Source organism: Colletotrichum lupini, chromosome 9 (genome assembly GCF_023278565.1).
Source record: "Colletotrichum lupini chromosome 9, complete sequence".
Classification (NCBI taxonomy): Eukaryota; Fungi; Ascomycota; class Sordariomycetes; order Glomerellales; family Glomerellaceae; genus Colletotrichum; species Colletotrichum lupini.
In genome coordinates, this window is record NC_064682.1 from 3,192,544 (window position 1) to 3,217,978 (window position 25,435).

The following is a 25,435-nucleotide window of genomic DNA, read 5'->3' on the forward strand; positions in this document are numbered from 1 at the left end:
AAGAGTGAGAGCTTCTCTTTTTCAACCACATTCATATGTATCTCTCAGGTATGATTCAAATGCCACATTAAAATAACAAGTGGGTTCAAATGGGCAGGTGCCTTAGATGGAAGACCTCACGTGAGGTCGGTGCCGCTCCTGCCTCGTCAACGATGGTATTCACCTTTTTTTTTCCCCACCCGCTCATAGAGCAGCCATCGCTCCTTCCCACTCGCTTTTTCATAACACTATTAGAGTAGTGTTTCCGAATTCCCCATAGGAGCCTCTCTTCCTATTTCTCTTTTACACCTTCTATCTCAAAGCTTCCTCACTTCGCCATATTATAAGGGCATTCGGAATTTTTAATACCACTATCGATTCTTACTTCACTTTCCCCCATTACCTACCTCTCAATTGCATCGACGTCTGCTGCATATTTGTACGTTGTATAAGTGCGAGCACGATTCGGTCCCTCTGTCTCTTCTTTCGTTGTCGTCACCAAGCTTTCCCGCCTCCTTGGCCCCGGCCTCGCCTCGCGATACGAACCTCCATCCCCGACGTATTCAGCTGGCAATCACTCGACGACACTGCATGAACACGATGCGAATCCACGTCACTGAAGAGTGCTGGAAGAAGTGGGAGCCAGTGGTCCTTGAGCTCGCCGCCGAGTACGAGTTCCCAGCCCGAAGTCTCTTGGAACTGAACTCCATCCTCGCGCTATATAGCGGCGATGGCACCACCTTCCGAACGGTCCAACCTCATTGGCGCTTTGTCATCGACACCAATCGCTCAGGCTTCTCTATCGTCGACGTCGTATCTATCTGCGTTATTGCTCGACAAGAGGCCGGTGGCAAGAGAGACGGATGGGTCATTTCCCGATCATGCGACCTCCACAAGAATGCTGCAGCGGCCAAAGTCGTCGCGAACAGAGACCTAGCATGGTACACTGTCACCAGTGACGGCCGCTCTTACCAGCACTGTTGTCCAACGGAATGCCAGGGCCCGTACTACGCCCATCAGCCTACCAGAAACTGGGACTACACTCGGCTTTCAATCATCCAACAGTCGTACGCCAAGGATATCGTGAATCTCCAAGAGCATCTGTCCAAGTTGAAGAGAACATCTGCCAAGAGGAAGAGGTCCGACGATGATGAAGACGACCCCGAGAACTTGCCGGTCGTCAAGGCACTTCGAAAATCGATCGAAACTCTGGAGCGGAAGAAGGCGAAGTACAAGAGTGGCAAGGTGGCGGCCGATACTACGATGAAGGAAGCCGAGTCTAAATTTGAGAACGCAGAGTCTAAGGCTAAAGAAGCAGACATCAAAATTTCTGAATTGCGGGAAGAAATGGAGTTGGTCAAACGCACCTTGGAAATCAAGAAGACCCAGTTGAAGCAGGTGAAGTCGGATATGCGTCACGAGGTCGAAACCAGAGAGCAAACCATCGCCGACATGAAAGAGCAACTTGAGGGGAGACACACGATGGAAAATACCAAGCACAACGAAGGCCCTGCCTCGGAGATCGAAGATCATCGAGGCCCTCTCATGGGCATGACGGCGACCGAAGTGAAGGCCGAGAACGCTATCTTGCAACAGGTCATCCAGTCTCAAAAGTCTGAGATTCAACGTCTAGAGTCCGAGGCAGAGAAGAGAGAGGATGTGCTTGTTGAAGTTGAGGAGCTCCGCCGAAGACTCTCTGATCAGGAGCATAAACTCGCGGAGAGACGCCTTGAAGTGGTTCGTCTCCAAGCTGCCATCAAGCGTCGAAAACTGAATCAGCATCAGGAGGGATCGCCGATGCAGAGAATAGCGAATCACAACCAAGGAGGTGCACACCATACTAGCTTACCTCTGAGACCTGCCCCTCTTGACTATCAGAGTACTCTGAGTGGGATGCCATCCGCAAGCGTGAACAATGCACACACCTCTTTTGGAGGAGCCCAGCCATCTTCCTCACAGAACCGGAACGCCGGTTATTACGCAAATGAATACGTTCATGGCAGGGGCAATCAAGACATCAAGCGGGAGCATCGAAGATGTTGACTTGCATCGGCACTGAGAGATGTAAGATATCGAGCAGCATGATCATTAGCGCAACAGAGTGGCTAACGTGGAAGAACAGATGAAAGAAAATTGTTCGCTCTATCAGGAGCCAGGCAAATCGATCTATGACCTTGCGTCTCGAGTCGTTGACAAGTGCCACGTCATATTCGGCACAAGCTGTTGGAGACATGGGATTGAGATTACAAAGAAGACATGTGTCACCGAAGTTTGCTCATCTAGGACAGAGGCATGCTTGGACGGAGAAGCTCGGCCTTTGGTGGTAGGAACGTTTGAAAGAGGCTAAGACCTAGGTCCCGGCATGGGCTTTGAACTGCATCCTTTGGAGGGAGGATAAGGTACCAGAGACCAGAGGGTTTATCTGGATCGAGGATCTGTTTGGCGAGGGTTTTACCTTGCAGAACCCGGGAGGCTTTGTATGATGATGCAAAATTGGAACAAGTGTAGATAGACTAGTGAGACAATTCCCTCACTTACATGCATAATCTCCCAGTGCTCTCGCCCCACCGCCAGAAGAGTGAAGCCACACCAAGCTCCCAGAAATCGAACCGTAAAAGTCGTCAATAGTGAGCCGAGACATAGTGCTATATACCCCGTACGCCATCCAACCATGCGCCCAAGCAATGCCAAAGAATTCTCGCAAAACACCTCCCGCGATGGCTTCAAACAGAAGCCTCGACCCTTTGCGGTCCCTCCTCCTTCTCCGTCTTGCCCTCAGAGACCTTCATCCCCTCCACCCCCGCCGAGATCCCGGTAAACGGACAGACCCCTCCACTACCAGGACTATTCGGCCTCCTCGTAGGTAACCTACTAGGCGACTTTGGTCCGTTCCCATTGCCTCCAGGAACCCCATTAACAGCAGTTTCCTCATCACTCTCGCTCTCCAGAATCTTCTTTCCGTGAAGGTAGCCCTCCTCCTCAATCTCGATCCCCTCTCCATCCTCGTCGCCCTCGCGCTGGAACTCTGCGCCGTCTTTGCAGTGCCACTTCGCCATGAGGTCGTTCTGGATCCAGATGACTTTTCCCAGGGCTTTTACGAGGGCGATCTTCTTTTGCATTACCATGCGCGGGTGGGAGAGCATGGCTTCGGTCATGATGTCTTGGATGAAGGAGAGGCAGGCGCCGAGGTGGATGTATTCCACGTTGAGGGGGTGTTTGCGGCCTAGGCCTACGTGCATCATTCTGTTGTGTCGTTAGTTATTGGTCGTTCCTCTTCATTGTATCCTCTTGACGTTTCGACGAGTTCATCCAGTCTTGGGGGATGAAAGAGAGACTGAAACAACATACCCAACCTTGTCGAGATACTCCCAAAACTCCATCTTGCTCGGATCAGAGCACAGCTTCGCCAGATACGCCCTGAGAAACATCTTGCGGTGGAGAATCTGCGGCGAGTTGTCGTCGGGGACCTCGTCCATGGGGCCCTCGAAGGAGGTGGAGCGGGTGGTGAAGGCGCGGGCGGTGATGTCGTACTGCAGCAGCTTGTGGTAGACGATGTTGACGACGGCGGGGATGAGGGCCTTGACGTATTTCGCGCCGTGGATGAGGGCCTCGATGTCTTCTGTAAGTGGGGTTGGTCAGTACGTGCGTCTCAGGAAGGTCAAGTTGATCGGGAGGAGAAAGGCGTACTGCTGCTAAAGTCGAGAAAGCTGTGGAGGTAGCGGATGCGGGCCTCGAGGTCTGTGTAGAGTTCCTCGCGGTCGATGTGGTTCATGTGCCTCATGAGACCCATCTTGGCGGTTTCTTCGCTATTGAAGGGAAGAGACTTGTGGTGTTCTTGGTCTTGGTGTTTGAAGATTCCCCAATGCTAGTCGACTCCCTCGGAAGTATCGCTAGAAACCCCTTTCGGTGGAAATATACAGATCTTTAGCCTGGTGCAGGTCGTCTTGTCGATTTGGTAATGCTTGGATCGTGAATGGTTCTTCTCAATAGCCCATTTCAACCCTCCCAAATGCGTCAGAAACAGGGGACCCCGCGATATTTGAATGAGACGAAAAAGGGTCCCATCTAACCGGCCATTAACGGGAACGACATTGCTTCTCAAGACCCTAACCATTGTCCCTGCGTCATCATGCGCCGAGAAGAATTCAATGACCTGATCCCTCATTGACTTGCAAAGATGCGTGGTCCAGTCCCTATCGTCGGGCAGAGGGCCAACCGGCCGATGGTGGTCTGATGTTCTGGTTCGTGCCAAAGTCGCACCACTTTCTGGTCTACCCTGACGGGTGCCGACCAGGGGAGCTGGGCAGAGCTGAGCAGAGCGCCGTAGAGCCAGGCTGGCGGGCGGGATCCACCGCGGGTGAATTTAGCGGGGTGGATGTGTAGGGCGATCCGCCGCACGACGCCGGTGCGACCGTGTGATTCTTCAGGTCTTGGGAATTTTGAGGCTGGCAGGCTGCCCCGGCGGGACCGAGAACTCCCGCACTGCAAGGGTCCGCCGCTCTTGTTTTCGCATCGACTGATTCTTGTCGTGTTGGTCAGATGGGAAAATCTGGGTCGACTGCGGTTGGTTGGGACTGGGACGCACGAGTGGATCTGTCTTACTTTGATGGTTACTGGCCAGTCAGTCAGGTTGGGTGGCAGCTGGTTCCTGGATTGTCTTCTGGGGAAATTGGGACGAAAGATTACCGGTGACATGCGCGTTGCCTCTCATTCCGAGATCGCCATTGCACCTGTCAACCCATCAGCCCGTGATGGCAGGTTCCTAAGTCAAGGGTCCAGAAGAACAAGGAATGCGATTTGATTCAGTTGCTTAGGTTTCAGGGCTGCTGTTGTTCGCCAGTGTTTCCGCCAAGCATGAAAGACTTTGAACGTACATTTTTTCGTCCGCTCCCTGTCTTGTTTCCTTCTTCAGGGTCCAGTTTGGTGTTCATTTTTGTTCCGGCGTGTCGTTATCATAAACATCTCGTCCAGCCGCGCGCATCATCCCAATCTGAAGCATGGCATCTCCCATCCTACAGCATTACTTCTTCTCCCCATCCCCACCCTTCTTTTGCTCGTCCTTCCCCTCCGTCGAACTCCCACCACCACTCGCCTTCCCCTTCTCTCCACCCTCCCTCTGCGCCTGCCTAGCAGCATCAATCTCCATCGTCCTTCTTGACGCCTCCCGCTCTTCAGCAGAGACGTTCTGGCTCGCGGCCTTGGCTTTGAGCACGTGTGGCGGAATGAAGCCCATGGTCGGCTTCCGGGGTTCAAGGTTGGTAGGCGCGGTATGTTGATTGTAGTTGATTGAAAGGTAGTTGACGAAATGTTGAGACCTGTTGCTATGGTCTTGTCTTCTGCAGAAGGTGGTCATGCCCTCAAGAGCTCAAAAATTGATGCTCTTTGATAGTTGAATGTGTATAGATGAGATGTCGTCGAGTGGCGTGACGGTGTTGAGGTTGCGACTGATGATGTAATCGGACAAAGGTGACGGAAGACAAATCGGCGCGGGGCACGGCAGGGGCGGGACAGAGGGGTATCGCAGCTCAAGATCATTTGGCAAGCGCGAGTGTCCATGCCGGTGCCTCCTACCACACGAGCGGCTGCTTATGTACTTCTCAGGTACCACCCCAAGAAAGCCGTGCAAGGGGTTTGCGAATGTTATGATACCGCAGTCTCACACCCGCCGGCAACATTCATTGTAAATATGCATGAAGTGTGACCTGTACGTGAAGTCAGGTTGTGCCTATAGACAGGCAGCCAACTCGATTCGGTAAGCTGGCTGGTGGGATCATAGCTAGAGCTCCCGTCGTGAGGGTTGCATCGGTCCCATTTCCGGGGTCCCAACGTCTGGCCTCTTGAGATCCGACACGTTTACGTTAGCTGATAGAATCGTTCACCCTCAATTAGACTACAAAGAAAGGCCCTGGAGAAACTCGACGTGCTTACTCAAGTAGTCAAGATTATCGTCACATTGCTGTCCTGAGCAGCCATAGCGTCTAGGTATCTACCATAGTCCCTATATACGGAACCCATCTACCCGCACGCCTTGACACAAATTCAAAGTAACCTCCCAAAGCCACGCTCATTGAGAAACACCTCAAGCCTCAACAGAGATAGTCCCATCGGTACCAGGCCTAGGCGCGCCTGTCGACGCCTTCCCCATGAACCCGCCCGAAACGAGGTTCAGCGCCTTGGAGAACGGATCCCCGCCCGCCTTGGTCGCCGCCGGCAACCCGGCCTTGTCAAACGCCTGCTCAAAATCCTTCTTGATATCTTCGAACCCTTCAATACCGACCGACACGCGGATGAGGTCCGGGGTGACGCCGCCTTTGATCTTCTCTTCGTCGGGCAGCTGCTGGTGCGTCGTCACCCAGGGGTGGATGATGAGCGTCTTTGCGTCGCCCACGTTGGCCAGGTGCGAGCAGAGCTTGAGGTTGTCGACGACGGAGCGGACTTGTTCGATGTTTCCGGCCTGGATTCGGGATGATTAGCGACTGCAGTTTAGCTGGGACTGTGCTTTGTGGTCAACTTACAACGCCAAAGGTCAAGACGCCACCCGCACCATTGGTAAACACCCTCTTGGTGTATTCGTAGTCGGGGTGTGACTTGAGGCCAGGGTATAGCACCCAGTTGACGCTAGGGTGTGCCTCGAGCCACTCGGCAAGCTTCTGCGTGTTCTCGGCGTGCCTCTCTCCTCTCAGAGCAAGTGTCTCCAGGCCCTGGAGCAGGAGCCATGCGTTGAAGGGACTCAGGCACGGTCCAAGATCACGCATGCTGTCCATCCGCAGCTTTGCCGAGAGCGCCTTGTACCCGTACGTCTCCCAGAACTTGAGCCCGTGGTATCCGTCCGCCGGCTCCGTGAACCCGGGGAACTTGCCCGACGCGCTCCAGTCAAAGTGGCCGCCGTCGATGACGATACCGCCCATGGATGTGCCGTGGCCGCCGATCCACTTTGTGGCAGAGTGTGTGACAATGTCGGCGCCCTGCTTGATGGGCTGGCAGAGGTACCCGCCCATGCCAAAGGTGTTGTCAACAATGAGGGGGATGCCGTGCTTATGCGCCACGTCCGCAATGGCCTTGATATCCGGGACGCTGTGCTTCGGGTTGCTGATCGTCTCAATGTAGACGCATCGTGTGTTCTCGTCAATGGCGGCGTCAATGTCGGCGGGCTCATTGCCGACGACCCACTTGACGTCGATTTTGAACTTCTTCATGTACACACGAAACTGGTTGTACGTGCCGCCGTACAGCCAGCTGGTGCTGACAAAGTTCTGGCCCGGCTCGCAGCAGTTGGTCAGGGCCATGAACTGCGCAGCGTGGCCTGACGCCGCGGCTACCGCACCAACGCCGCCCTCGAGCATCGCCATGCGCGTCTCGAAGACACTGTTGGTCGGATTGCCCATACGCGTGTAGACGTAGCCATCTTTGCTCCATGCGAACTTGCTGGCGCCGTCTGTACTCCGACGTCAGTAGATGCATACATGTATTGTGTGATCGGTCCTAGGATGAAGCTACTGACCTGCGGCATCTGTGAAATTGTAGGCGGCTGTCTGGTACAGAGGCACAGCTCGGGAGCCGTTGACTGGGTCGGGCTCTTGGCCGCCGTGAACTGCAAGCGTGGAGAAGCTTGGTTCCCTAGTTGGCCAATGTTGTTAGCTTCAAGTAGCAGTGTGTATCAAGGCAAAGGCCGAACGGGCTTCTCACCAGTCCACGTTGCTAAGAGATCCGGACACAGGCATCTTGAAGGTGGTAAAGATATGTTTTGAGAGGGGTAGTAGTCTAATAGTTCGTTCCGGTTCCTGGTCCAACTCCGAATTCTCTGTTGAAAGCTGCCGTTTCAACTTTTTGTCGTCCCATCATGGCAAATGACAAAATCTTAAATGTTTCCTCAACGCCCTTGGAGCAAATGCATCACTTCGTTTCAGTCGTTCGATACCCCTCAGATGGGTGCACAGATTGCGGCTTGTTGCATGTCGGTGCTCTCTCGATCTCCGGTCTTTGCTGATAAGTGAGCAAACCCCGCAAAACCCCCCCTCCCCCCTTTTTCCCAGACGTTCCCGAGACTCCACCCAGAGGCCGTGTTCAGATCCCATATCGGGATGTCGTCAGATGCCGTTAGAAACAGAACAATGCGGGCGCCCGGCGAGATGCGAGGCACTAGGCAGTCTGCAGATAGACTGGGGATAAACTGGAGGCGGGATGCCGATCGGGCCATTACTGGACCGGTCCGTCAAACATCATGGTGGGTTCGATGACACTCCGAATTTGGTCTGCGGCATGACGTTAGCAACAACGAAAAAAGCAATGGGCCAAATGACAAGGGGCAAGCCAAGTCTGAAAATTTTGAGGGGTTTCCTTACCGCGCATCCCACCAAGTGCTTCAAACGCCGTGGCATAATTTTCCAGTGTCGCCGAGATAGAGGCCAACCCCGTCTGCAGTCGCATCAAGAGGCTTTCCACCATCGGAGTGGCTAGTGCGTTCTCCGGGTACATGGCCTTGGTCTTGTGATTGACCATAAGCAACGCGTACGCGCATTGCATAGCACAGCAAGCAAACGAGGGCATCGTCCTCGGACATACGATTGTTGATGTGGGGGCGAGATAGCAAGGAGCGGGGCATAGCTGACCAAAGGGATTGGGATATGGCAGGTCATCAAAGGATTGTGAGATGTTGATGGCTGCTTTGAGACAGATTTTGGCCGACTGGTGACTGCTGAAGGGAAACGTCGCTGGCGATTGGCTGCTGGGCGAATGTTCCGAGTGAGGAGACTTCTTCCCCGGTGGCGTAGTCGATCCGTTTGATATGGCCACTGGTGGTGATGGCAAGCTCATCATGGAGCTGCAAGAGCATGATGGCCAGCTCCGTGGCTCCATGTTGGCATCGTTGTCGGCTTTGGACTTGAGATCGCAGTACTTGCCGGAAAAGACGGGCATGTCAAAGAAAGCGCAGTATCGGTGGAGTTTGATTCGTGCGCTGTTGGTCGTCAGCAATTGCACCTGATCTGGAAGGAGATGTAGATTCTTACCTGTTAAGTTTGATTCGAGCCATGCAGCGGAGGGAGCGGGACAAGACCTCCTCCGTAGGATCCAGTGGCGTCGTTGTGGTTGACTGAAGGATCCAAGAGTCGGCCATGGTGTTGAGGGGTTCGAGGTATGCCTCCATTTCCTTCATGCGCGCATAGATTCGTGCCATGTCACCACCGGACTTTACAGTCTTGTTTAGCTCGATGACAAATTGGGTTGCTGACAGGATCGCTTGCTGTGCCTGGATGTAGACGGCAAAAGCCTAGAAAATGGTCAGCATCCATCGTAGCTAATTCGTCATGATACATACCTCGGGATCCGACTGTATCACGGGGTATTTGGCAGTGTAGCTGGGGGTGAACACTGAGAATGTTGGTTCCTAGATGGCAAGTGAATATTTGCTCCTATTGCGTGACTACGAGGACTTACCGAGTTGCTGACAATCGATCCCTGACAAACGCAGATGTACTGTAATCATCGTCAGCAAGCTGTGTTGTGCAGCAGAGCAAGAGGAACGCACCGTCATCCACCAAACCCTCCGCCTCGCTTCTGAGAATGCATCCTCTTTGGCGCAAGTGTGGATGGACAAAGACATGGCAGCAACCAGGGCTTGGCCTGCTCGCGCCTGCATCTTCTTCAGATTGCCCCGTTGCGCATACTCATACACACTAAGGATATCCAAAGCGATTACACTCTCCAGCTCGATAGGCACGCCTGGGTGGAATTGCTGCCTGGGGAAGTCGTCTGGAGATTCGTTGAGCGCCTTGGGCGGCTCAATGGACGAATCCGGGATTTCTGACTCAATCTCGATGCTTTCGATGGCGCATTGTGCTAGGTATTGCGCATACCTCCGACGGAAGATTACTGACTCCTTGTTGAGATGGTTGGTATCGTTGTGATACGGGATCAAGGCGAGGATTGCAGAGATGGCCAGACTGATCGGCGTTGATGGCTGATATTCGTCTGCGAAGCCTTCCGTGTCATTTTGAAAGTGTGGAACAGCTTGATCCATAGGCAGGCCTGAAGGAGCAGGAAGAATAGGGAAGAAGGGGTGGATAAAGATGTAGTACGCATCGAGGCTGTTTGGTCGTCAATTCTGGCATTCTCTTGGAGATGCAGGAAAGGGATCTCTGCTCTTCTTACATGGCTTGGTCACTCTTGTACGTTCTGGCGACTGGGATTTGAGGCGTTGGAAAGGTAAATGAGTGTTCGGATGCGCTCTCGCCGCTGGTACTGCCAGGAACGCCCGACATGAAGAGAGTATCGAAGATGAAGTCGCTGTCTTGGAAGAAGTCCTGCAACTGCTTCAAGCCCGCGCCAGGGTCGATGTAGTTTTGAACAGAGATGGCTGTAGCATCGGTCAAGAGCTGCTCGGACGAGGATCCCAAGCGCAAAGACTCACGATCTTGATGAGTGACCTCGTCTGGAGGCATCTCGCCATTGAACGCCTGAACCTGCTGAGCCAGCTCTTCAGCCGGCCGCGGCTTTCGCCTCACGCGGGCGCCGCCTCTTCTGCTGGGCTTGAAGACGCAATCGCGCCCCCTACTTTTACACTACATCATGTCAGTCGCTCTTTCTCCTGCATGACTGGAGCAATGGGTCGAGCCGGAGATAGAGACTTACACTAGCACATGGGCTTGCTCCATCGCATCGTGTACGGGAAGCTCGACTATGTATTTGTGAGTAACAGATCCGAGATGTGTGCGTCTTGGTCAAAGTCGTCGGTCAAGACACGACCGCTACTTTGACCAATACTCCCTCTCGATGAGTAGTAGATGAGAAAGGCTTACCAGGCGAGACACGCAATCTTTACCGGGGGCGTAGCAAACTTCTTCTTGGCTGCGGAAGCCGGGCCAGGAGGTACAACGGCTTCTGTCATTGTGCTCATGACCGAATGTAATAATAAGGATATAGGGACGAGATTAAGTGAGGTCAACTGCGTTGGTCGGAGAGAGACCGATGGCTACGGGAGGCAAAACTGAGGGAGACAAGAATCCTTCCGGGCGGATCGGGGATTGTCACACGGAGCGGGGGCGGAGTCGTCCGGGCTTGGGGCCTTGTTTGCGCGATCCACGGGTTAATAAGGTGTCTGGACTCGAGACGGCGCGCGGAAACGTCGGTATCGCGGGATTCGGTACGTAATAAGATGAAATGGCAGCGACACAGGGGAAAGCGCTGGGTGAGTCGAGGTGTGGATGACTGGATGTCTGCCACGGCCGGGCCGGAGAGTGAACTGGAGCTTCGAGGGTGTTGACAGTTGGACGGCAAAAACGGAGGGAAGAAGAAGAGGCGACAGGTGGGAAGGTTGTCGCGGCCGGTGTCGCCAGCTGGCCAGGTGCAATTGCAGTCGTAGTTTCCTTTGCTGTTTGGTGATACCTACCCAAAAACCTCAGGTACGGTGTGCGGGTGGTCGCAGGCAGGCGCTCGGGCGCAGGCAGGTGCAGATGCAGGTCGGCTTGAGTACGGTGCAAGTGCAGGCAGGAGCTGTTGCTGTTTCCCGTTGCTTCGTGCCTTTCCTTCTCAAGTCGGCGACAGAGGGGCAAAATGCGGCGACCGGGTGGGATTTGTAAGGAGAAGGCACGGCCGGCAGCAGTTTGACTGGACAGGGAAGGGTGGGGGAAGGCGACCTGCGGATCGTTCGATCGTGACAGGGCTAGGACGGCACGCTGCGACTTTTAATTTTCAAAAGACCAGGCAAAGAGGCAGGGCTGCCTGGGATCATTGGGAATTGTGCATGTACTTTTTCTGTTTTGGTCCCTCTCTCGCTCGCTTCTGCCTTTTCCTCTCACGCCTCTGTATCCTTTCGAGTTCTTTCCTCCCCTCCTTCCTCTCTCTCGGGAGTTGAGATGGAGAAGGTGCGTGGGTGTCACTGTCCCGGGGCGAAGGGCAGGGTGGGGAAGTCAGTGGAGAAAATTCCTGGATAGACGACAGAGTTGGCCAATCGCATTGGCTAGAAGCACCAAAGTCGTGATATACGTACCGAGGACCTGGCCCAATGAGAAAAACCTGCGCACAGTGTTGCAGCTGGCTGGGCCGGTCTTTGGACAGGGATCACGCACAGCAAACTTTCTCAAGTCGCACAGTACCATGTAGGCTCTCTCTCTACCTCCTGTCTCTAACACTCTCTGAGAGAAGGTGCCGTGGGTGCGTGGATGCTCATTGCTCTTGCCTTCCTAAGCAGCCAAATCACCCCCGTTCCTGACTTGACCTGACACAACCACACAACCCGACCGTCGCTCGCCTGGCATGGTGGCATTCACGCACAGAAGGTACCTACCTACATTCGCCTCCTTAGGTGCATGGAACCTGCCGTTCCTTCCTGCTGCGGTCTCGCCGTCTGCTCGCCGTTGGCGCCGCGTCCCCAACACCCGACTTCAGAGCCCGAGCACACGACTTTTTGACGTCAATTCCGCATTTCTACAGAATACTCCGCAGCTCTTCTCTGTGTCCCCATCAAATGTCCGGATGGTCGCCTTTCCCTGTTCTAGAATTCCAAGCGGTTGTGGAAATGAATTGCAGCATGACTAGCAACCCAAATTATGCCCGCTATTGTGCTAGCAGCACCGCAGGATTCCATTGGACCATGAACCACAGCTCAGAACCTCTCGACATCACGTTTCGGTCTCCCTTCTCTCTTACTCGACCAAGAACAGAATTGATTAGTAGCTCTTCGTCAGCATCTAAGCTTTGGATTAGACTTCTTACGTATTCCTTCCGAGTCGTTCACTCAATAGGAGGCAGTGTGTTCCAATCAGGATGCCATCTCATCCTCAAGTATCCGATGCATCCAAGATCAAAGCTTCAGCCTATCAACGCTGACAAGCCGCTTCTACCCAGCAAGGCTTCACTGTCGACTGTGTACGACATAATGAGCCGAGATCATTTTGGCTACACACAAAAATGGGTGGCATGCCTCTGCGTCAAACATCGTCGGACCAACTTGCTCGCTTGGACATCTAGAAAAGCTTCTCGAACTTTAGTGCGACCAACCAACATCGCCGTCTCGCCTCAAGCCTGGCTGGCATTCCTGACCCTGCAGTCGAGCAACCTCCAACACCCAAGCTCTGAGTCAGGTCCCATAAATCGCGAGCGCACAACATCCTGGTCACTCCGCACCGCACCCCCGCCTGCCGTTCACACCCCCACGCCGCCGTTGCCCGCAAACATGCTCAATACGCATGGGACATCAGCTGGTGAATACGACGTTGTCGGCCGGCTTGGTGTTGACCGTCAATGAACTGAGACGACTTGTCAGCTTTGGATCGGCGCACATCACATCCAGGGTTGTCTGGCTTGTCACTTGTTCATGTCGTAAAAGGGACCACTAACAAGATGTCGGGCCGGGAGTAGCTGCCGATGGGGTCAAAGTCCAGCTGCAAGGCGCCGTTAGTTTGGAATCTATCTCATGACTAGCGGATGGCCGCAGCCTGTATCGGGGAACTTACCTTGGACTCCGTGATGTCTGCCATTCGGAGACTGGCATAGACAATCTCTTCCTTGTCCCACACCGGCTCGGCAAGAAATGTGCCCAGCGGCCCGACGATGCATGAGCCACCGTGGTTGAGAATATCATCCGCCTCCCATTGTGCTCCGTCCGGCCTCCGATCGGGGTGTTCGGCCGTAAAAGGCGGGTAGTCAGGCGGGAAGTCCGATACTTTGCAGAACGAGTTGACAGACACTACAAAGCATCGCCCTTCCTTCGCAATATGCTGCATCGATGCTGTCCAGGTGGCCAAATCATCGGCGTGGGGCGCCACGTAAATCCTATCGAGGGTGGGTTGTCAACGTCAGCGACTGTTTCTCCCTTTGACACCGGAACAGATCCACGTACTCGATGCCTTGCTGGTACATCGCCATACGAGCCGCCGGCATATAATTCTCCCAGCTACGTCTTGATCAGCATGTTTTTCCATAAATACGCTTGGAAATAGGAGCAGCCAACCAGATCAAGCTTCCGACTCTGCCAACATCCGTTGGCTTGACTAATAGGCCATCTCCGGCGCCTCGACCCCAAACAAGTCTCTCAGCAGCCGTTGGAATGAGCTTAAGCTTGTTAGTCTCGAACATGGCTTGATGGATCGGCTATGTCACCTTGCGATGCTTATACACCAGCTTGCCCTCCCGGTCTAGAAGCAAAGCAGTGCAGTACAGCGTACCACCTGCCTTTTCAATAATTCCCACATGAAGGAGGACGTCGTTTGCCTTGGCTGTTTCGCAAAGCCTATCGAAGGCGGGAGAGGGAACCTCGACGGCCGAAGCAACGTACTTGGCATACCACTCGCGTCCTAGGATTCAGGAATTAGCGGCGCCCTCTACCTATCTGGATAGGTGTCCACAAGTCTACCTCGCGGCTCTCGGGCACCAATCGTTGCGTCAAACGCGTATCTCCATGGATAAGCAGACAAGAACCCTTCACTTCAAGCTTTTAGCGGTATCTTCCGGAACCAACAGCATTGTGGACTTACGGGAATACAACCAAGTCTGCACCGGCTTGGGCAGCTTCCTCTGTAAGCTTACTCAGCTTCTGCAGACTCTTTTCCAGATCAAAGGAAACAGGTGCGGCCTGGACAGCCGCAACCTTGACAATAGGACGAGTGGATACCATTTTCAATCACGTATAGCTTGACAACTTTGGCAGGTCCCGGGATTGGCGACTAAGGTGCCACTGTGCCAACAGTTATGGCTTTCAAGGACCTCCCTCTATGTGACCCATCGTGACTCACGTCACAACAGGGCGTCGTTATTACTGGATGGCCTTACTATCGTTCGAGATCGTCGATTCTGCCGTATGCATCCGGGATAATCCGGAAAAGAGGCAACATTGATAACCCGGAGTTTGGATCGTCGGGATTATGGCTCAAATCCCGGAACGTCTTCAAATCCCGGCTCGCGGAGGTCGAGTTGATGATCCGCCAACGAAGCCTTCATCGATAGATGACAGGGGTATGCGAAACAACGAAGTTGGCAGCTCTTGGTATCAAGGGTTGAAAGTCCGAGACTGTGCCGTGGGGAACGGTTGGCGGGGGTTGCTGAAGCTTCCTCTGGCTGGCTGACGGCACTTGCTTACAGTGAGAGCCAGTAACTGTCTGGAACTTCAGCGTCTTAAACTTGAGAAGAACAATACGACATCTACATTTAGTTCCGCAAAAGGTGCAGCTATTTGGAAGCAAGTTCGTCCGGTCAAATTTGAAGAATAAATCTGTCATTGAACTCGACTTCGTGCCGTTTGCAATACCTAAACCATCACCACCACACGATCCACATAACGGCGACGTACAATTATAAATCATTTGGGGGTTCATCCAACGCTTTACAGGTCTGAAGATGGTTCTCTGTGAGTGTTAAATAAAATGTTTGGCTCAAGCAAATAGTCTTCTCTGACCGACTACAATCACTAGTACTCGACGCTGATCCGAATCCCGACAACTTCTATTCCCGGCTCATTCGAGGGCAAAGATTCGCCGTCATTCCAACATTCCCGCTGGAGTCAGGAGAAGAACTCTTTGACTGCTCAATCGCATACAAAACATGGGGAAAATTGAACGAGCAAAGCGACAATGCTCTGGTCATATGCCACGCTCTGACGGGGAGCAGTGATGTGAGCGACTGGTGGAGCCCCCTCATAGGACCTGGGAAAGCCTTTGACCCTCGACACTTCTTTATCTTCTGTGGCAATGTCCTGGGCTCCCCCTACGGGAGTGCGTCTCCTTTGACCATTAACCCAGGTACTGGCCAACGGTATGCGAGCGAGTTCCCCCAGACGACGGTCAGAGACGATGTCAGAGCACACAAGATGGTGCTTGATGCTCTTGGTGTCAAGTCGGTAGCAGCCGTCATTGGAGGCTCTATGGGTGGCATGACAACTCTAGAATGGCCTCTCTGTACACCATCAGGTTTTGTCCGAAACATTGTTCCTATTGCTACGGCTGCTGATCACTCTGCCTGGGGCATATCTTGGGCTGAAACCCAACGACAGTGCATTTACTCCGACCCAAAGTACGACGATGGATACTATGAGCCGATCCCGGAAGGCCAACCCTCAGCAGGACTTGCAGCAGCTCGGATGATTGCCATGCTGACATATCGTTCTTGCACGAGTTTCGATAGCCGCTTCGGGAGAAAACCTCCACGAAATCCCCAGATACCTCGGGAACCACCTTTGGATCTTCCGAGGACAGACGCGTCCATCATGGAAATGCCAAGACCCAGAAGAGACAGAGACTCGCAGCGGAAACAAAATCCATCATTTTCGGCCCAGGGATACCTACACTATCAGGGAGAGAAGTTTATTAATAGGTTTGATGCCAATTGTTATTTGCACATCACCAACAAGATGGACAGCCACGACGTCACCTATGGCCGGACGCAACCATCGGGCGATGAAGGCTTGGCGGAGGTGTTGTCTCGAGTACCGCCGGGAGCGTTGGTCATTGGCGTGGAGACCGATGCGCTTTTCCTCCCTGAGCAGCAAAAGCGGCTTGCCACCAACTTACCTAGTGCATCATTACACGTTCTCAAGTCATCTGATGGACATGACGGTTTTCTACTCGAGTTTGAGCAGCTCGATACCTTGATCCAAGCCCAGCTAAGATCTCAGTTGCCGAATCTCTATGGCATGATACATGAGTCAGATGAATCGCTAGACCTTCTTGCGATAGACGAGGCTGGGGAAAGCTTGACGGGCGAAGTCGAGGATTGGTAGAGCTGTCTAGGTAGCTCAGGCTTCAGGTCAAAGCCCGAAGTTAGGGGCATCCTTCAGATGGACGGGACGCTAGGCAAAGTTATCGGCAGCCTTTGACAGCGGCTTTACCACGTCAACAAACACACTCGACGTAGATGAGAGGCTTTTGGCCTGCTCACACAGCGTTTCAATGCGCCCCAATTTCTACCGGTTGCTTCATCGTCATGTGGCGGGAAGGCAGAGAACAGGACGGGTGGACTTACCTCTGCCTTCGAAGCGATTTTCTTTCCAGACATGGATTCAGGACTGTCGACCAAAGACAGCAATGATATCTCAACGAATTGATATTCAGATCATCAAATTACTTGCAAGCATATCGAACATGATGTGGCAAACAGATACCAAATTGTCTACGCTGAGTTCGAGGGAAAATATTCTCATAGCAAATGCATCGTCTCCTATGCACAGTTTAGTTGATGAGAATGGCGGCCAATGCTTCTCTACAGTGTGAGTTGAAGCGGCACGTACTCCATGATCGACCAGCGCCACGAAGTCTAGCTGGAGCTAGCATAGACGCCCTCGAGTGTGACTAGGATGGAAGAAGCCCTTGTTCAACGTGCCTGCAGCTTTCTCTGTCTGCAACGGGAGCAGCCGACAGAGATGCTTGTCAGCTCCTCCTGTCGAAGTAATTCATTGGTTGGCGGGGGGTAATGACAGGCGACTCGTCCGAGGGTCAATCACCGCCGATGTCACTTACACAATCACATACATGGATGGTGGCGGCCGCAGATTGCAGAATATGTCATCCCACATTTAGCACCAGCCAACTTCGCGCCGACCAAATGCCGCTATACTTTGAGCTCGCGCCAAAGACCAACAACGCCGCGCCGAAACCGATGGAGCGAAGCTGTTTTGCGCAGTCGCCGAGCGGCTGAATCCCGTTGTCATAGTGGCTTCTGGTCTTCAAACCCCGAGTCGGGATTTGGCCCACGATCATGCAGCACTCACCGACGGACAAACTCCACCCATCCCGAACAGCATCTCCAATAGCAGTAACTCTCTGGGAAATATGCCTCGAAGGTGTGGAAATGCGCAATTGTCCATTCCGCAATGGACACTGGGATACTGGCCGAAGGAGTGCGTCCGTCGCCGACCTCGAGTCCCCCCTCGACCAAAGTCGTCGCCGGATGTAGAATCGCCCATTGCCTACTTGTCGTCGTGCTTTGCAATCCATCCCACGAAAGGAGTGTCGACTGAGTTTCTGCGGCTGGAAAACACGACGATATATGGAGTTTAATAAGGCCAAGTCACTTGAGCACATTTCAATTTGAATCGAGCAAGGTCCACAGCTCTTCGGCTCCCGCTCGACTGACCCTTTCCACTGTCCCACGCGCGCAAGACAGGTCTGCCATCCTCCAGTCTGCCTAGTCCCACCGCCAACCATGGAGACCTCCAGAGAAAACAGGCCATGGCTGGTGCAGAAGTACGGTGGTACTAGCCTTGGAAAACTCCTCGAGTCGATCTGCAGCAAAATCGTCCCATCCTACCTGCGAGACTACAACCTGGTTGTCGTCTGCTCGGCCCTCTCCGGTTCCACCAAGTCGAGCGGAACCACAAGCCTGTTGCTTGAATGCGTATCACACGCTGAGGCCGGACTCTCTGCGCAGACGCTGCTCAACAAGAACATTGATGCCATTCGGGATAGCCATGTCCGGCTTCTCGAGAAGCATCTCGTCAACTCCAATGGCACAAGAAGCGACTTGTGTAACGACATCTTCGACTCTACAAAGACCCTCATTGTAAAGGAGTGTGAGAGCCTTCGAGGCTTCCTTTTGGCAGCACAGATCATCGGGGAGCTATCTCCAAGGGCACGGGACCGTGTCATCGCTCTCGGAGAGAAGCTTGCGTGCAGAGTTGTAGCTGCGTTTCTCTGTAGCAGAAATATCCCGGCCGAACCTATCATCCTAGAAGACATAGTTGAGGCAGTGTTCGGTGCTAGTGTGTTCGACCAGAAGACGGCACTGGACAACCTCGGCCCTCGGTTCTATCACCTCATTGCAGACGAGATCACCAAGAGGATACATGACTGCGGCGACCATGTTCCCATCGTCACCGGCTTCTTTGGCATCATGCCAGACTCGCTGCTCAAGAACGTCGGCCGGGGATACTCGGACCTTTGTGCGGCTATGTGTGCGGTGGGAACCAAAGCGGCGGAACTTCAGATCTGGAAAGAGGTTGATGGGATCTTCACTGCGGATCCGAGAAAGGTCCCGTCAGCAAGACTATTGTCCACAGTCACGTCGGAGGAAGCTACAGAGTTGACGTACTACGGGAGCGAAGTTATACATCCCTTGACAATGGATCAAATACGTTGCGCCAACATTCCCTTGAGACTGAAGAATGTCTTCAATCCAACGGCATCCGGCACGATCATCTACCCCTCTCGAACCCCCTCCCCGCCCCTTACTCCTCCAACACCAACAGACGAAAAGGTCGATATCAAGGTCCCTCTGCCCTCCATTGACTACATGTTGGGGAATGGTTATCACGGCGATCGGCAAGAGAGAAGGCGACCTACCGCCGTCACAGTTAAAGACGATATCCTCTTGGTCAATGTGGTTTGCAACAGAAACACCAAGTCTCAGGGGTTCTTGTCCGGCGTTTTTGATCGTCTCGAGGATGCGGGAATCAAGACGGATCTCGTCACTACTAGCGAGCGCAGCGTTAGTCTCGCGTTTCAGCATTCCCAAGAGGGCTCTTGTCAACATCAGAGGCTGAGAGTTGAGCTGGAAAAGTTTGGAAAGGTAATGCTTTCACACCTCGAGACAGTCCAGTCATACATGCTTTGCTCCGTGAAATTCAGGACTGACCAAAGATGCCGTGCATGCAGGTGACTATCACAGAAAACATGTCCATCGTCACTATCGTTGGGCACAAAATGAGGAACATGGTCGGCATATCAGCAGAGATCATGTCCGCCCTAGCATCCGCCAAGATCAACATCTTCATGGTCAGCCAAGGAGCAAGCGAGATCAACATATCGTAAGTCTAATTCTCCCTTGGCACCTCGTCGAACTTCCTCCTCAGCTCATCACCCACGCTAACCAACGTCACCCCAGTCTCGTCGTCCGCGCAGAAGACGCAGTCCTCGCCATGAACGTCGTCCACAGCAAAGTCCTCCGTATCCCAACGCACTGGGAACAGGAGACAAACTTCATCAAAGGTGCGGAAACCCAGAAGCAGCAGAAGCAGCAGAGGGCCCGGCAGGCTGAAAACATCGTCGTCGGGCCCTGTTACCGACCACCGCCGCTTACACACCCCTCTTCCAGGTCCGTGGCTCTACTGACGAGGACGAATGCGGCGGCGGTGGTGACGACGGCGGGGCGTGATAGCCGTAGGTCAAGTGTTTATCGTGTCGCTGCTGGGCCTGCTGAGGCGGCTGCGTATCGGTATATTGTGAAGAGGTGGTTGAAGAAGAGGAGGCATGTTTGAGCTTCTCAAGGAGCGATGAACTGGTTATTGAGATACGGATGTGTTCTTATCGTTGGCTTTCATCGTTCCTTCTCTTTGTTCTTTGATGATTGGCATCAAGTGGCGTTGCATGGCGAAAGATGGGGGACATGGCCTTTTTCGTTTCTGAAGATATCACCAGATACCATTAATCGATGTTTTCATTCTGCCATGAAGATTCTATGTGCACTTTTTGTGTTCATAGGGCAGCTTCATTGATGGTATATGGAGTTCAGGGCAAGTATATGAGGCACTCTTGAGTCTCTATAAGACGTAGAACAATCGATTCAGGTAAGTATCCGTCTCTTCAGCTCTCCGATATCTTACTTCCTACTATAGTTGCTAACAGAGACGACTTCTCTAAGTTCTACTTCTGAGCCTCCATCATGAGCATTTAACATGGTTCATGGATTTGGCTGATGGTCACAAGTCCTAACGTCAGACAACACCACGCGCCATGTGTCACTCCGCTATTCACCAGCTTGACTACCTTGCCCTTCTTTACCTCTATACTTTAATCTCGAGAACTTTCTCCTGCGTCTATTATACTTGCTCTATCCTAATGCTAGTGACTGCATAGGCACTACATAGTTCGAGAGGCTGGCGAAGTTGGAGCTGAAGGTTTGTGTTATGCGTTCTCTACGATGAGAGATGATGTTTTGGGGTATGCCTGCTTTGTTGCATGGTCTGGGTCATTGTTTCCGCTAGACATCTTGGTATGAGATGCTTTCTTGGTCCGAGGATTTGATAATGGGAGAAGGTTCTTCAAGAGTGGACGGTAGCTTTGATTTCCCCTCGAAGCTACGTGAGTTTGCTATGATCTCGATGCTCCATTTCTAAATGCATACTTTATGGTGTTTCTCTAGAACCACAAGTCTTCATTGTTGATGTTATGAGACTGTCTCCTTTTAACTCCTGAGGCTGAGGGACTCAGCTCGAGCAGGGTACCGCTTTCGAGTACTTTTCTCTTGCAAGAAGTCACTGATGGTTGCAGTCAAGGAATGATGATGGTTGGCTTTGGGGGTTTACCTCTCCTTGACAGGTAGTAACAACTTCAACACGAATCACGGATTCCTCACTGAGAGCTGAATTGGCGATGAGCACGAAGATCCATGACCCATTGGTCAAGATTTTCTCGGGGAACTTGAGGGGGCGCTCGAATACCCAACCATCGGACCTCTGGTTTCGTGGGCTGCGAATCGTGATTCAAAACTCCTGTCCTTCAAGGACTTTCATCATGTCCCTGCGGCCTCATAGTCCGTTCGAATTCCCAGCTCTATCAAGCTCTCCAAGTTGGCCACTCAAAATCCGTCTTGCGTAACGCGTCCAGCTTCTGGGGACTTAGGCTTCAATATGATGTTTTCAGGGTCCATCTCCTGAACCACCTCCATTAAATGCATGGCCGCATCTCCTACACAACTGAGTTACGGCTATGGGCAAGAAACGAAGGTTAGTATAATCAACTACTCTATTATGAGTGCTTGCTCTTATATAGCCAGGTCAACCGAATGCTGCACGGATTCCATTGCGGCGTGGTAGCTTCGGGCCTTGTCGGGAGATCATCAGTGGGATTTTTTGGCTATCGATCCTTCACGCATGTGGATCCCGTGAATGCTTCTTCAAAGATGTCCCTATTTTTGTTGGATCAAAGCTTCTGGAGAGACGGGCCACGACTCACGAGCGTGGGCAGAAATATGATGACACTTTACGATCAGACAAAATTTGTTCGTCTCAAAACGCTGTACTGTAATCTGAACACGTCGCCGCGTCAATTTGAGCGCAATTGAAGCGAGCTTCGAACGAAATGTTCGTCGCATGTAACGGTCTAACAAAGCCAGTTCAGTAACCATCTCGGCACAAAGAGTCGAATTATAGAGCGAGTTGCAGTGACTAAGCGGAACTACGCACCACGCCAAGGCAGAATAATTGAGCGCGCGCAACCCTGTCTCAAATCAAGTGCCACTACCTCTGTCAATGACTCCACTGTATCCACAGGCGTTAGTGGCCGTGTAAGTGTTCCCGACGGCGTTCTATAACCCGCGGGAACCACCAGTTTGAGGGCGGAAGACGTTGTTTATTTGACGTTCCCGCCGACGTGGGAAAAGAGCATAGTAGCTCGATCTCCGACACCAAGATTGGCAGCTCTTCTGACCCATTCTAGAACGTTTTCGGTTGTCGGGTCGCCAGAAGGGTGATATCGGCGCAATGCTAGGGCGTCTCAGACTAGCCTTGGCGATATAGAGTTTCACTGTTAATAACCGCTGGCGGATATTGGAAACATTGAATATATGATTGTGGATTTCCCTCCCGCCGGCTCGGCTTTACGAAAAGAGTGGGAGAGTTTTTGCGCCTGCACATGCGCCGACTTTCGATCAATTGGCCGATGTGTTCGTTTATTCTTCCGTCTGAAGAGAACGTTTCGTGGGCATCTCCGGACACTTTCTTGAGTTCTTTGTTAACAACGCCGGAGATGCAGAGGGGATCTGCGTATCAGGGCTCTGAGCCAAGTTTGAGGTTTATCAGTCGCGGAGTTGCACATGGAACAGTTTATACTTAGTCTTTGCAACTGCCCACTGGGAGACATACTTTGTTCCATCTCGTCATAAAACTCCGCCTGAACTATCCGGACTGTGACCGGACGGCATCGTGCGGGACCTCAGGCCCCATTGAGAACCCCATCACCAGATTACGCAAGCAATGATCTACGAACGCAACGACGATGCTATTTAGCCAACGAATCCGGGCGCAGAGACTTTGTCTTGGTACCAATATCCCCTTAATATCAGGGGCATCGCCATATTGCGGCTTTGCAACTCCTCCACGTGGCGCGAGGGACTCGGTGCCCAGTTGATGCCGGGAGGTCCGGAGTTTTTAGGACTTTCAGCGAGGCTCTTCGTGGAAACCAGGCACTGGCAATCTAACACGACTCGCGCCCGCAGACCTCCGCCGCTGGATTTGTTCGCTGCAAGTTCTCTCCCAGGCTTCTCCCCAGGCTGGCCGACCTGAGCTCCGTGCACCCAACCCCGAACGGGGCGGTGGTTCCGAAACTGAATCAGCGGGAAACTCTATTTGGGTTCTGACGGGGTGTAACCTTGCCTCTCTCTGCGTCTAGGAGAAGAGGGCTACAGCTACGGAGCACCAAATCACTGCAAGTTTACCCAGCAGCACGGTTCAGGCTGACGAGGCGCGCCGAGTTACAGATGCCAAGGGGGCATGACACGGAACTTGCAAGTGAACCCCGTTCAATCCCAGACAGCACTCAAAAGTTTCTGGAGAGTAAGGGGCAGCGCTAAACGGTGGGCGGAGAGCTTGGAAGGAGGTAGCCACTGCGGAATGTCGAAACCCAAAGCCAAATTCCGGAATCGCGTGCCAGACACCCAGAGGAAGGCAGATCAGATCAGACGATGCTGGTCAATTCGTGGGACCGTGGTGGGCATACAAATGGTCAACTGTTCCCACCGTCTTGAGTTGTGTTCCTTCTTGCTCGGACTTCTGAATTTCTGTAGATCATCTTTTCACGTTCTTTTCACATTCTTTTCCGTTCGTCTCATCTGGACGCTTTATTTCCAAATCACCACACTCTTTTTTACAAACATACACCCGCTCGTAGCCGGCCTAGGAACAATGTTCGCTTCTACCATCTTTCTCTCTCTCGTCGCCGCCGCCGCGGCCGCTTGCGACGGCACCACCCCCAAGAACAACACCGGCGCCGTTTCCCCCGGTGCCAAGGCCCAGTGCGCCCTCCAGTTTGATGGCCGCATCCCCAAGACCTTCAAGGCTGCCGACTTCGACAGCACCTCCAGCCCTTTCAACACCGCCAACGTGTTCGGCAAGGGCCTGAAGTTCAGCGAGATTGTCCAGCTCCCTGGCGGCAACTCCCTGGTAAGTTTTGACATGAGAGCGAAGCAGTCCGGAACCAGATTGGGTTCCCGGATTGTCGTCTACGGAAAGCGTTTGAACTAACACCCAATTCCCCAGTTCGATGTCAACTCCACCCAGCCCTTCGAGGTCACCATCAACGACAAGTCCATCTTCGCCCCCAGCGAGACCAATGTCCAGGTCGGCTTCCGCCGCGCCGAGATGCTGCCCCTCAGCAACGACGGCAAGGACGCCTCGACCCAGGGCATCAAGACGCTGCACTTCTCCCTGCAGAAGGATGCCCAGCGTCCCCTGAACCTGTCCCACGAGTACCAGCTCGTCTTCCTCGAGAGCGCCGACTTCAGCACCAACCAGGTCGTCCTCAAGACCGGTACCATCCTCGGCCAGAACACCGCCGACCCCGATACCCTCCAGCTCTTCGGCAACGTCAACTCCAGCCCCGTCCCCGAGCTCTTCAAGACCAAGTTCACTGCCGGTGTCTTCCACAATTTTGCCATTAAGCTCGATTTCACCAAGAAGTATGTTCTACCTCCCAACTTTGTTCTCTATGCCTGGTCGCTAACATGACTTTCAGCACCACCGAGGTCTTCTACTCCCAGGGCAACTCCGCCCTCAAGTCGACCGGCGCCGCTGTCACCAACAACATTGCCGGCCAGGGCCAGTACCACTTCGGTATGCTCAAGAAGCCCGTCAACGGTGGCTCCGACATCACCAAGAGCGGTGACCAGCCCACCGGCATCAACGAGGGTATCATCTACGGTGGCATCTTCCAGGAGGACAGCTCCGCTGGCTGCATCTCCCTCTCCCCCTAAACCAAACACCACTAGAGGACCAAAACAAGACATGGCGCAACGACGAGGTGGTTCCGGATTGAAGGCTTATTTCTCTTTATTATTAGTACGGTCTTCGCAAAGTTGACTTTCTGGAGGCCTTGCATTATTCTGAAGAGAAAGGATTCTAAAATACATGACTCTCATAAATGTGATATTGCCACTTGACCATCGTGCCGCTACCGCATGGTTTCATCCAAGTAATCGACCGACTGCAACGCGCTGAGCCTAGCAATTTTGGGGAGAGACTTAGATGCAGACGAAAGCTCGAAACGACACTTGGTCACACGACTGTAATATGCAACCACCACCTTGGCAATGTGAACGTCTAGTCCCGTCATTCAAATCAACCAATCACCAAACAGATGTTTCTAGCCGTCATGTGTAATAGGCTCGGGTTGGGGATCACGAAGCTGACGCCCAGTCGACGCCTTCATCTGGGAGTGAACATACTACCGCTTCCGATACGCTCGTATATCTCAAATGAAGCACTGATACGTCACAGAACCGCAAGCTTTGAATTGCCTCATCCCAGTGGCTGGACGAAGTA

General features: G+C 53.0%; 11 protein-coding genes across 11 annotated transcripts; 5 read left to right on the top strand and 6 right to left on the bottom strand.

The window, feature by feature from the left end:
* Window positions 1-579: 579 nt before the first annotated feature.
* On the top strand, window positions 580-1,967 carry CLUP02_16818 (uncharacterized protein; the record flags this gene model as incomplete). Its single annotated transcript, XM_049295736.1, has 2 exons — window positions 580-1,807; window positions 1,858-1,967. 2 exons carry the CDS (start codon window positions 580-582, stop codon window positions 1,965-1,967), a joined length of 1,338 nt encoding a protein of 445 aa, XP_049152883.1.
* A 735-nt stretch (window positions 1,968-2,702) lies between these two features.
* On the bottom strand, window positions 2,703-3,769 carry CLUP02_16819 (uncharacterized protein; the record flags this gene model as incomplete). The annotated part of the gene is made up of 3 exons (XM_049295737.1): window positions 2,703-3,222; window positions 3,328-3,598; window positions 3,667-3,769. 3 exons carry the CDS (start codon window positions 3,767-3,769, stop codon window positions 2,703-2,705), a joined length of 894 nt encoding a protein of 297 aa, XP_049152884.1.
* Window positions 3,770-4,999: 1,230 nt separating this feature from the next.
* Window positions 5,000-5,212, bottom strand: CLUP02_16820 (uncharacterized protein; the record flags this gene model as incomplete). Its single annotated transcript, XM_049295738.1, has 1 exon — window positions 5,000-5,212. One exon carries the CDS (start codon window positions 5,210-5,212, stop codon window positions 5,000-5,002), a length of 213 nt encoding a protein of 70 aa, XP_049152885.1.
* An 846-nt stretch (window positions 5,213-6,058) lies between these two features.
* Window positions 6,059-7,700, bottom strand: CLUP02_16821 (O-acetylhomoserine aminocarboxypropyltransferase/cysteine synthase; the record flags this gene model as incomplete). Its single annotated transcript, XM_049295739.1, has 4 exons — window positions 6,059-6,433; window positions 6,495-7,414; window positions 7,481-7,596; window positions 7,666-7,700. The coding sequence occupies 4 exons, from the start codon at window positions 7,698-7,700 to the stop codon at window positions 6,059-6,061; spliced, it is 1,446 nt and encodes a 481-aa protein (XP_049152886.1).
* A 475-nt stretch (window positions 7,701-8,175) lies between these two features.
* Window positions 8,176-10,864, bottom strand: CLUP02_16822 (uncharacterized protein; the record flags this gene model as incomplete). Its single annotated transcript, XM_049295740.1, has 9 exons — window positions 8,176-8,231; window positions 8,322-8,935; window positions 8,988-9,247; window positions 9,296-9,364; window positions 9,415-9,453; window positions 9,506-10,064; window positions 10,129-10,527; window positions 10,609-10,692; window positions 10,788-10,864. 9 exons carry the CDS (start codon window positions 10,862-10,864, stop codon window positions 8,176-8,178), a joined length of 2,157 nt encoding a protein of 718 aa, XP_049152887.1.
* A 1,578-nt stretch (window positions 10,865-12,442) lies between these two features.
* Window positions 12,443-13,222, top strand: CLUP02_16823 (uncharacterized protein; the record flags this gene model as incomplete). Its single annotated transcript, XM_049295741.1, has 1 exon — window positions 12,443-13,222. The coding sequence occupies one exon, from the start codon at window positions 12,443-12,445 to the stop codon at window positions 13,220-13,222; it is 780 nt and encodes a 259-aa protein (XP_049152888.1).
* Window positions 13,172-14,590, bottom strand: CLUP02_16824 (carbon-nitrogen hydrolase; the record flags this gene model as incomplete). The annotated part of the gene is made up of 8 exons (XM_049295742.1): window positions 13,172-13,223; window positions 13,315-13,358; window positions 13,431-13,749; window positions 13,817-13,870; window positions 13,928-14,028; window positions 14,077-14,270; window positions 14,330-14,400; window positions 14,451-14,590. The coding sequence occupies 8 exons, from the start codon at window positions 14,588-14,590 to the stop codon at window positions 13,172-13,174; spliced, it is 975 nt and encodes a 324-aa protein (XP_049152889.1).
* Window positions 14,591-15,309: 719 nt separating this feature from the next.
* Window positions 15,310-16,687, top strand: CLUP02_16825 (homoserine O-acetyltransferase; the record flags this gene model as incomplete). The annotated part of the gene is made up of 2 exons (XM_049295743.1): window positions 15,310-15,319; window positions 15,384-16,687. The coding sequence occupies 2 exons, from the start codon at window positions 15,310-15,312 to the stop codon at window positions 16,685-16,687; spliced, it is 1,314 nt and encodes a 437-aa protein (XP_049152890.1).
* A 1,421-nt stretch (window positions 16,688-18,108) lies between these two features.
* Window positions 18,109-20,158, top strand: CLUP02_16826 (aspartate kinase; the record flags this gene model as incomplete). The annotated part of the gene is made up of 3 exons (XM_049295744.1): window positions 18,109-19,470; window positions 19,557-19,708; window positions 19,786-20,158. The coding sequence occupies 3 exons, from the start codon at window positions 18,109-18,111 to the stop codon at window positions 20,156-20,158; spliced, it is 1,887 nt and encodes a 628-aa protein (XP_049152891.1).
* Window positions 20,159-20,804: 646 nt separating this feature from the next.
* On the bottom strand, window positions 20,805-22,772 carry CLUP02_16827 (uncharacterized protein; the record flags this gene model as incomplete). The annotated part of the gene is made up of 9 exons (XM_049295745.1): window positions 20,805-20,970; window positions 21,049-21,157; window positions 21,256-21,368; window positions 21,518-21,587; window positions 21,682-21,723; window positions 21,855-22,118; window positions 22,224-22,384; window positions 22,533-22,659; window positions 22,763-22,772. The coding sequence occupies 9 exons, from the start codon at window positions 22,770-22,772 to the stop codon at window positions 20,805-20,807; spliced, it is 1,062 nt and encodes a 353-aa protein (XP_049152892.1).
* Window positions 22,773-23,617: 845 nt separating this feature from the next.
* CLUP02_16828 (uncharacterized protein) lies at window positions 23,618-24,867 on the top strand (the record flags this gene model as incomplete). Its single annotated transcript, XM_049295746.1, has 3 exons — window positions 23,618-24,058; window positions 24,155-24,573; window positions 24,630-24,867. The coding sequence occupies 3 exons, from the start codon at window positions 23,618-23,620 to the stop codon at window positions 24,865-24,867; spliced, it is 1,098 nt and encodes a 365-aa protein (XP_049152893.1).
* Between the last annotated feature and the right edge of the window lie 568 nt (window positions 24,868-25,435).